General features: G+C 38.5%; 1 protein-coding gene across 1 annotated transcript in view; it reads left to right on the plus strand.

Annotated features, from left to right (window-relative positions):
* Positions 1–10,644, plus strand: part of RASA2 (RAS p21 protein activator 2) — a 196,257-nt gene that overhangs the window by 106,756 nt on the left and 78,857 nt on the right. Inside the window, exons 8-9 of the mRNA XM_007947529.2 lie at positions 3,939–4,015; positions 4,962–5,063. Coding sequence (XP_007945720.1) covers positions 3,939–4,015; positions 4,962–5,063 — 179 coding nt within the window. The remainder of the gene's footprint in view (positions 1–3,938; positions 4,016–4,961; positions 5,064–10,644) is intronic.

A 10,644-nucleotide genomic window follows, 5' to 3' on the forward strand; every position in this document is an offset into this window, starting at 1 on the left:
GCCAGCCTTCTGGTTAGCAGCAATGTTAGGGGAGGCCAAATATAGAAAACAAATACAGAGCTCTGATTGGTTGCAGTTGGGAGACCTAAGGTGACACCTATTCCCCAGTCATCCTCACTAGCATCCCCTCTTCTGCTCTCCCACCTCATCTGGCCTACTGCTTGACATATAGGGCCACAGAACTCTTTTGCAGAGGACTGTTTAAAAACCACTAGTGAGGTAAGTATAGCAGCAGTTGGTAGATCAAAGTTTTAGTCCCAGTTGACCTTGAAGAAATCACTAAATGTGGGACTCAAGTTCATTTTCTTGTAAGAGGTTGATTTTGTAAGGAAAAACATAGCAGCCCTGTCTAACTCAAAGAGTTTTTGTAAGGCCCAAATATGAGAACGCTTTGAGACCACAGAGTACTATATGGTTAAGGTCTCATTACAGAATTAAGTTCTTTTTGCAACTTAGCCTAATTCACTATGGACACATGCTTATTTTTATGGAGATCTTCAGTTGCCTTGAAGTAGCTTTGGAGTTCTTTTCTAGAAGCATTGTTAAATCCTTTTTCATGTTACTTGACAACTACAAAAAAAAAAAAAAAAAAAAAAAAACCTCAACTGCTGTCGAGTCAGATCTGACTCATAGCGACTCTTCTTGGGTTTCCAAGGCAGTAGTATCACTGTGGAAGTAGAAAATAAAACACTCTACAAGATTGTGTTCTAATAGTGGAACATGTTGCAGTTGAGATTAACATTTTTTAAGAAAGGTTTGAAAACAAAATTGAAAAATCATAAAAAAATGACCAAATTTGCTGGTCTAATAGAGCCTGGTAAGACCCCTGAGACTATGGCCCCTAGCTACCCTTCAGGTTTGGAATTGAACTCACTTCTGTGGTTTCCAGCCAAATACTAGACAGTCTTATGGGCTGAACATTTCCATCAAGTAGATAGACTACTTGGAGTGATCAGTCATGAGAGAACAGAAGGGCAGTGTATGTATAGGGGGACAGCTCAAAGTCCAGAAGTGCGTGTGAGGGAAAGACACAGGGAAGAGGTAACTACCAGGAGGAAGTGGAAAGAGAGATTCAACACTGTGGGCAATTGCTGTCAATGTCTTGAGACAAAATGTGTATGAACTGCCATGTAGAAATGAATTTGCTCTGTAAACTTTCACCCAAATCACAATGAAAAAAAAAAAAAGAAAAAGGTTTGAAAAAAGAAGTTACATTTGTTGCTTTTTCTCCTTGTTCCTGTGTTTTTGTTTTACTTGGTATTTCAAAGTGGAGAGAATGAGGGGACATCTAACCTTGGTTGCTTACCATCTTTTAGTAAAGGCTGAAGGAAATGCCAAAAGTCAAGTAGGACATTTGCGGGCATGGAGTCAGGGAAGGAAGAAAATGTAACAGTGTGAGACTTTTCCATTTCCTGGCTAAGGATTTAGTATAGTTGTTCAGTATTTGTTGATGGCTGTTACATCCAGCCTGGAGAAAACAAGGAAGCAGCGACAAAAGGGGTACCGACTAAAGGCAGTCAGACTCCCCATTTAAGCCACGTACCTTAAATCTCAGATGGGATAGAATCTACCATGCCTCATGGGTCCTTAACAGCTGAAATTTAAGGCCTGACCTATTTGCTATATCCTAGAGCAACTAGTAGGCCTTGAGATAGTCATTCAACAGGCCTGTTTGTTGAGGTAATTGATTAGAAAGGTAGATAAGGTTCAATATCTATTCTGTAGTTAGAGCAAGAGACAAAAAGCATGCACATGCTGGTCTGTAGTTAGAGCAAGAGACAAAAAGCATGCACATGCGTGTATACATACACCGGTAAAGCACAGTCGGTATTTGGTACACCAGATGAGCTTTCGTCCAGCTGAGGTGATTGGGAAGGCTTAAAGAAAGTCTGGATTTTCTTAAGTGAGGGAAAAGGGAATATAAGAAGGAACATCTTGAGCACAGCCCCAGACGCAGAAAAACAAAAAGTTATGTCCAAAGAATATAAAGCAATAATTTGACTGGAAAGGTTGTATAAGAGAATAAGAGGAACCAAGACTAAAAAGATAAGAGTAGGACCACCAAATAAAAAGCCTTGAGGACTAGGCTGAGATGCTTAAATATTAGTCACTGAATGTTTTTGAACCTGGAAATGATGAGAATAAAACAGTGTTTTAGGAAGAATTAACTATAATCTGTGGTTTAGGGAGAGAGAATAGAGATTAGAAACTGTTGTTGTTCAGGTTAAGAAAAATAAAAGGGGGAGGGTGGACTTGATCCAAGAGAGTAAGAAATGGAGAGGAAGAGACAGGTGAGAAAGAAACTACAAAGGGCAAGTTTACGAATGGGTTATAGAAAAAATGAGAAAGTGGGGAGGGGTTGTTCCCATGGTTTCAAATCTGAAAAAGATAGGAAAGTTAGGAGGAAGGACAAGATAAAGTGGTCCACCTTGGAACATAACGGCCTTCAGGTCAGACATGTAAAATCTAATAGGCAGTTCATGACTGAAACCTAAGAGAGGTAACTGAGAGATAGGGATATACAATGAAGGAGAAAAGCAGAGAAGCTGAGTTCTGCTTATTAGGTATTCAGCTTTGTGCATGTCATTTAATTTCTGTATTTCAGCTTCCTCCTTTTTAAGATGAGGGTAATGAATCTAGCCCTGCCCGCCTCAGACAGCATCTTGATGAACAAAGGAGATAATGAGAGCACTTTGTAAACTGTATGGCACTATACACCTCCAGTTTTAGAGTAAAACAAGAGAGAAAACTTTAGAGGCTACCCATATTCATAGGTTCTGAGGAAGAAGAGGTACCAGAGAAAGAAGCGAAGAGAGCAGAAGTTTTCCAGGATTTAAAAAAAAAAAAAAAAGTTGCCATCAATATGATTCTGACTCATGGGAACTCCATATGAATAGAGTAGAACTGCGCTCCTTTGGGTTTTCTGTGACCTTTCAGAAGCAGATCACTAGGCCTGTCTTCTGAGGTGCCTCTGGGTGGATTTGAACTGTCAACCTTTTGGTTAGTAGCCAAGTGCCTAACTGTTTGCACCACCCAGGGAGTCCTAGTGCTTCTAGTGCCAAGATAGTGTCCCAGTAAACTCAAAAGAGTATCAGTGAAAAAGGAGGAGGTATAGTCATATAATCACTAGTGCAGATGCTATAGAGAGGTCAGACAAGGTGAGAACCAAGAATTGACCACCAGATTTGGTGATTAAGAGAGATGTTTTAGGAGAGTGATCTTTGCAGAAGGCAGATTATAAGGAGTTTCTGTAGTGTGTGGGTGGTAAGGAAGTAGAAGCCGTAAGGATGGATTACAGTTTTGAGATACTTGTCTGTGAAAGGAAAGAGATAGGAAGACTAAAGGGAGAATTTTTGTTCAACTTGAATGAGGTGAATTGAGTTGGTAAAGCTGTAATTAAAATAGATTGCTTATTGCATAGTGTGTGGGGGTAGTGTAGTCATAGAAAAGAGGAGGATCATCTCATTCTCTTGTTCAGGAGAAGACCAAGAAAACTCAAATAGAAAGGCCTGTGTGAGAGTGGCATGTTCAAGTGAACAATAGAGGAAGTTCCTGTCAGTGTTCTTGCTATTTTCGGCAAAAATGAAAGAAAGAAAAGGATGGAACAGGTGGGAAAGCCTTCAAGCGGTTCTTAGCATGTGCAGCTTTGTTGTGATAAGAAAGATTACATATGAGCCAGAGAACCTAATGCTGCTGTAAATTGACTCTCTGGGAATGGTATGGAAGGTTTCTTTCTTTCTTTTTATTAAAAATAACACCTTCTTAGTCTCATCTCCCTGCTACTTCTGTAACTATTTTTATATTTTGTCTGGGCATTTATTTCCAGTATTCTGTATATCTACAATTGAACAGTTTGAGAATAACAGGTTTTTTTTTAAGTTCATGTAGGAAAAATATTTTTTTAAAAAAATTTTTCTGCTAAAATATTTTGTTTATAGGTAACCAGATCCAGCAGTTACACAAGGAAATCCCAGTTCCAGGTAGAAGAGGAAGACATTGAAAAGCTAGAAATTAGGTATGTGGCTTTAGGTTTTACAGAATTGCTTTTTTATGTGCCAAAAGAAAATTCTAAGTTTAACTGAAAAAAATGAACCAAGCTTAATATAATTTTCTTTAGCAAATTGGTTGATATAACGTACATAAGTTTAAATCCACATTATGTTTTCAAAATCTGATTTCTTTGTAAAAATAACCAAAGTATATTTATTTTAGAAACAAATGTGACCTAATTTTCCCTCATTTTACTCACTTTTTGCAAATTTAATTGTTCCTTAAATTTTTGAATCATAGCATAATGGGTACAAAGAATATATAGAAAATCAGTCAATTTAGAAATAATTTTTTTATTCTTCTTAACATATCTGCTGTCTAACAGAAATTTCAGTGAGGTAAGAAGTCTTATAAGATAATTCAACAGGTGCATGTGTTTGAAGTTTGTGCAGTTCTCTAGGTCTTAAATATCTATGCTGTTTGGGAGGGGAAAGTTTTTGTAAATGCATGTGTAGGTGTGCTGTTAACAGTGTGTTCATCTAAAGGGTGTATTAATCATGTTTGGAATGATCAGGTAATGTATTTTTCTAAATCACTTATATTTACATATTAATTGGTTATATAATTGAGACAGAAACTGTAGTTTTGTGTTGGTTTCTTTTCTCAAATTCAGCAAAGTAACTCTGTGGTCTTACTGCTCCAGCTTAAAATAAAGCTTAGATTTGAAGCTAGGAAATCTAAGTGATTTCTTTTGGACTTTAATTTTTTTCTACTTTCTGTGCTTTTAAATAAAAACTAGTGTTTTGCTTTTCTAGTCTAGATAGTGAGGTATATGATAATGCTAACATCTCTTATTTTTAAGCATGTAAAATTAATGCTGTACTACACATCAAAGTGATTTGAAGCTGTTTGGTGGTATGTGTTCTTTTAAACATTGTTTGTGAAATGTAAAGCCAGTTTTCTGTTTTCAGGATTGACTTGTGGAACAATGGAAATCTGGTCCAAGATGTTTTCCTGGGTGAAATTAAAGTTCCTGTGAATGTGTTAAGAAACGATTCATCTCATCAAGCTTGGTAAGAAGTTAAACATTTTGGTGCACTCCATAATAGGTCATACCTTTTAATACACTGTATATGCAAGTAAATGCTTTCCATTAACATTTTAAATTTGCAGTGGAGTGAGCTAAGAATCATTAGCATTAATTGATTTAGTCATTAATTCATTATTGCAGAAATTTAAGCCAATTCATTGTATTATTACTTGACTTTTGTACTAGGATAAAAGAACTAAATTGTCTAGGAATACTTTTCTGTTCAAAAACTGTATCTTAAGGGGAAAGTGGAAAACATTTAAATCATTCCATAAAAGTTGTCTGTGTGAGAAGATGCTTGGTCACAAATCAACATCTGCAGTTCAGAAGCTTTATTAGTGATAATGGGAACAGTGAATGTTTGAAAACAAAGCCTTTATTTGAGGGAGTTAGCTTTTTAGGAATGGGGTCTAATCAGTGGTTTTCCACCACCAAACCTCATCGAAATGCTCTGTGTATATGGTCCAGATGTTAGGTTCCAAATGTTAAAGATCTAGATATTGTTGAGCTGATTCAGTTAGTGACATTTTCTAGGAGCTCTTCTTGTTGTTTGTTGTTATGTGCCATCGAGTCAGACATAGCGACCCCTCCTTGGGTTTCCAAGACAGTATCACTACAGAAGTAGATTGCCCAACCTTCCTTCTGAGGAGTGGCTGGTGGGTTTGAACCACCAGCCTTCTGGTTAGCAGTCAGATGCCTTAGGCATTATGCTACCAGAGCTCTTCTAGGGACCAGTAATGGCTACAATATATATTGTTTTACCTTTTCATGACATTAAACTGATATTAAATTAAACTTAATGTTCACACATTAAGTTGATGTTCATTTCCTTAGCACAATCAAAGTGAAACTCTTGCTTTTTTTCTGCCTACAGCATTTAAAAGCATTTATTATCCAGTCCTTTCCAATAGGTAGCTCAGCATCCCTCATGCTAGACTTGGGTTTCAACTGAGAATTAAAGAACATGCCTTTCTCATTTGCCTTTTAAGGCCCACATCTTAGAACTCAACTGCAGCTGCCTGGAAGAGGAGTTGAAATTGAATATTGAAATATGCTTACTGGAGTAGCAGTCTCATTTGTCCTTAAAAACAGCCTGCCTCTCCTCATTGGCCATCAGATATTCTTCATTTTGGACTCAGTCGCCTTTGTAGACTGATTTTTAGACTCTTGAAATTCTCATTTTAGTTTCAGCTCTTGCTAGTGCAGATCTAATGTTTGTATGTAGCCTTTATGATGGTATTTTGTATGTTATAATTTCTAAAATGTATCCACAGAGGGAAAAAAATAAAACTTAGCCATTATGAAAAATTTATGAGCATTGTCCTGCCCTGTATCTCCCCTTGCCTTCTTTTCCCTTCCATAAATTAACATTTTCAAATGAATATTCTTAATTCAGTTTGTTAAGTCTTTAAAATTATCTGTTATACTACTCACTACATTAGAAAAATAAATTGTTGTGCCTCCTAGGCCCCCTCAAAGTGAACTTGAAATATGCCACGTAGCCTATATTTTAAGTAAAACTATTTCTAGTCGTGCCTTCCGAATTTAGTAAAACTTTGTCCAACCACACAAAACACAAGACAGACAAATATTTGATTCCTACAGAGTTTTTTGGTAAAAGTATTAACATTTTAAAGTTACATTCTAAAAGTATAAATGTAAAATATTTATACAGCATGAAATAGAAACATCTGCTTATTTCATTTATCCATAGTATAAGGAAATATTAAACTGTGAATGCCGTTTCCTGTTAAGTTAGAAATTTAACCTCATGACTCTGTTGTCAGTTGTAGAGCTGTAGCATCCCCTTGTGGGACTGATGGGAACTGCATGAAAGTTCAATAAAAGCTTTATTCACATTCACAGTTTCAGGCATACTCTTTCTAATCTTGATATTGTTGTTGTTGTTGTTATTTGCCTTCGAGTCGGCCCCGACTCATAGCGACCCCTCCTTGGGTTTCCAAGGCAGTATCACTACGGAAGTAGGAATGCCCAACCTTCCTTCCGAGGAGTGGCTGGTGGGTTTGAACTGCCAGCCGTCTGGTTAGCAGGCAAGTGTCTTAGCCACTATGCTACCAGAGCTCCTCCTAATCTTGATATTAGGAGTTAGAATAGTTATCACCAATGAAATTGTGTTCTTTGAAAAGTATCGATTTATTTTCCTTACCGTATAATCTCCACTTAGTATCTGTTTATTACAGTCTTCTAGATTTTTTTTATTGTTCCAAAACAATTTTATCCTCCAATATAACATGATTCAGTCACCTTCCCATTTTTTTCTTGACTATTCAGTTCCTTAGTCATGATGTATATTCTTTATTTTGAATCTTCTGTTAAGTGTTAGGATTAGCTTGTTGGTGTTAATATTAGCTAGTTTGCCATTTAACCTATGTGGATAACAGAATTTGATTTTATGAATAGGTAATGTACTCACATGGTACACATTTGAAACCGTGCACATCTCTCTTCCTGTTTGTCCTCTAGCTGCTCATTTTCCCTCTGCTGTCACAGCTAGTTTTCAGTTTCTAGAAATGTTTCATGCATATAAGTATAGGCAAATACATCTTTGTTTCCTCTTTCTTTCGCGAATGGATACATGTTAAATTCTGCACTGCATCTTGCTTTTTTTTACTTAACAATATAGTTGTTGTTAGTTGACATCAGGTTGATTCCAATTCATGGTAACCCCATGTGTGCACTATAGAACTGCTCCATAGGGTTTTCAAGGTTGTGACCTTTCGGAAGCAGGTCTCCAAGCCTTATTTCCGAGGACCCTGTGGATGGGTTTGAACTGCCAGCCTTTCAGCTGAGCTCCAGTTAAGTCAAATACTTAACCATTTGCACCACCTAGGGAATCCTAACAATATAGTAGAACCTTAATAAATAATTGTTGATTTTTATTAGTGAGCACGAATGTGGGATCTGGAACCAAAGTGCCTTGATTCAAACCTCATCTTTGCCACTACTTGTATGACCTTGAACAAGTTACTTGACCTGACTGCTTTTGCTTTTTTTAGCTATAAAGTAGGGAAAATACAAATAGTACGTAATTCCTAACATTGTCAAGAGAATGAAATGAGTTCATACAAAGTAAGCCTCAAGTACTGTGTCTGTGGGTAATGTGTCCTGTTATTATTGCTACTGTCATTACCATTATTCATTATTCCACGTTAATACATAGAGATTTTTTGCATCCTTTTTTAAATTTAATTTTATTTTTATTTCAAGAGCTGGTTTTACATTCAGTGTTACGGGTACATTTAGTTTCACTCCCCATTTACCATGCCCAACCCTAACCCAGTCTCCTCCCCTCCCTGCCCAATAACCCTCCCCCGGGCCCCTCATATTTATGCAGTCCTATTTGTCCTGCATTTCCTCAATTTGAATGTTGGTCCTCTGGTGCGCCATGGGCAATTGCTCTAAGGAATGTATTACCATAGAGTATGTGGGTGCATCATCCTGGGTTGAGTGGTCTGCATGTACATCTTGTTAACTATGGGGCTGAGAGCCAGCCCCTGGGACTTTTATTCCAGGCATAGAATGTATTCCAGGGCCATAGTATTGGGGGTCTCATCAGACTATATCTGACCAGTAATTCTGGTCATTATTGAGTTTTTGGATTTTCTTCCACGTTTTTCCTCCCACTCTATCCAGGATCTCCAGATTTGATTGCTTTTAAGCTTCCTTAATTATAAGTGAAAAAAAAAAAATAAGCGTAAAGCAACTGAATGCTACTTTCACTTAACAATTCCTATTTATTTACTGTTTTGTATTCTTTCACATTGAAATACCTCATCATTCAAAAATTAAAGAAATGAGAGCTTTCTTGCTTCCCTGGACTATGTTGTTGTGTTGTAATGTGCCGTTGAGTCGGACCCAACTCATAGCGACCCCTCTTTGGGTTTCCGAGGCAGTATCACTACGGAAGTGGATTGCCCCGTCTTCCTTCTGAGGAGTGGCTGGTGGGTTTGAACCGCCAGCCTTCTGGTTAGCAGTCAAGTGCCTTAGGCACTATGCTACCAGAGCTCGCATCCGTAGACCATAGGCATGCCAAAAACAAAACAAAACAAAAAAATCCATTGCCATTGAGTCAATTGTGACTCATAGTGACGCTGTAGGACAGTAGAAGTATCCTTTAGGGTTTTGTAGGCTGTAAATCTTCATAGAAGTAGACTGCCACATCTTTTTCCTGTAGAGTGGCTGTTGACCTATATCCCCTGTTCCAGTTACCTGGTGCTGCTCTAACAAGAATATACCACAAATGGGATGGCTTTAACTAACAGGAGTTTATTCTTTCACGGTTTGGAGGCTATAAGTCCCAGTTCAAAGTGCCAGGCTCTAGGGACTGGGTGAAAGCCCCTCAACCTTGGGGTCCAGCTCTGCCTCCTGCTCCTAGCCCACTGTAGCTAGAGGCGTTTCTTCACTCAGACAGCTGCTGGCTGCTGAGGCTGGTTTAACCCAAGGTTGACAAGTAAAAGGGCACGGTCCCAATGTTACCAAACCACACGGCAGGCCATTAATATGGCAGGCTGCTGAACAACGACATGGCTACATGCAGGGTCCAAGTGTGCCATAAGTTCGAGACCATTCCCCAAGGCTTCTGCTTATATACAGGAGGCAGACCACATTCCCTAAGGCAGCTACTCAGCTGCTCCCAGTAGATTCCACCATGGAGTTGATTACCAGTCTCATCATGGGGAATATTATATCCAGCTGCCCAGCCACTCAACCAGGCCCAGCCAAGTTGACACACACATTGAACTACTGCATCCTGTAACTCATTTACAAATCTAGAGATTTTTCTCTTTAGCTCTGATTTATGTAAGAGGACGTTGGTGTTTCAGTGGCAGAACTTTGACTTTCCATCCAGGAGACCTGGGTTCGGTTCTGGCCAGTGCATCTCATGCACACAGCAGCCGCTCTGTCAGTGGAGGTTTGGGTATTGCTATGATGATGGACCGGTTTCAGAGGAGCTGTCAGACTATATTGGGCAAGGAAAAGAGGCCTGGCAGTCTCCCTCTGAAAAATCAGCCAATGGTCTGACCATCAACACAATGGTCCTATTTGCAACCACTCATGGGTGTGACACATGACTGAGCAGTGTTTCATTTTGTAGTATATGGGATTCCCATGCATCAAGGGCTGACTTGACAGCAACTAATAAGAACAACTTAATTCACAAGGGATCCTGTGGGTAGCTTATTAAATAATAATGTCATAAAATTGTAATCACATTTAGGTAGTTATATATATATGTGTGTGTGTGTGTGTGTGTATATGATATATATAGTTACTATTTATATGGAGTTTCTGGTGGGTGTTGCAAATGGTTAACATGCTGTGCTGCTACCTGAAAGATAAGTGAATCTCCCCAGAGACACCTAGGAAGAAAGGCCTGGCAATCTACTTCCAAAAAATCAGTCATTGAAAACTCTGGAGGGTTCCAACAAGATGGCAGACTAGGCAGAAGGACTGCACAGACCCTCTTCAACAAAGAAAAGGGAAACCAGTTAACACAGAAACAGAAGATAATCTTGGACCCCTGAGCCTTGAAGGGAAGGATA

The sequence above is a fragment of the Orycteropus afer genome, unplaced genomic scaffold (assembly GCF_000298275.1).
Source record: "Orycteropus afer afer isolate SDZICR_OR568_19922 unplaced genomic scaffold, OryAfe1.0 scaffold00188, whole genome shotgun sequence".
Classification (NCBI taxonomy): Eukaryota; Metazoa; Chordata; class Mammalia; order Tubulidentata; family Orycteropodidae; genus Orycteropus; species Orycteropus afer.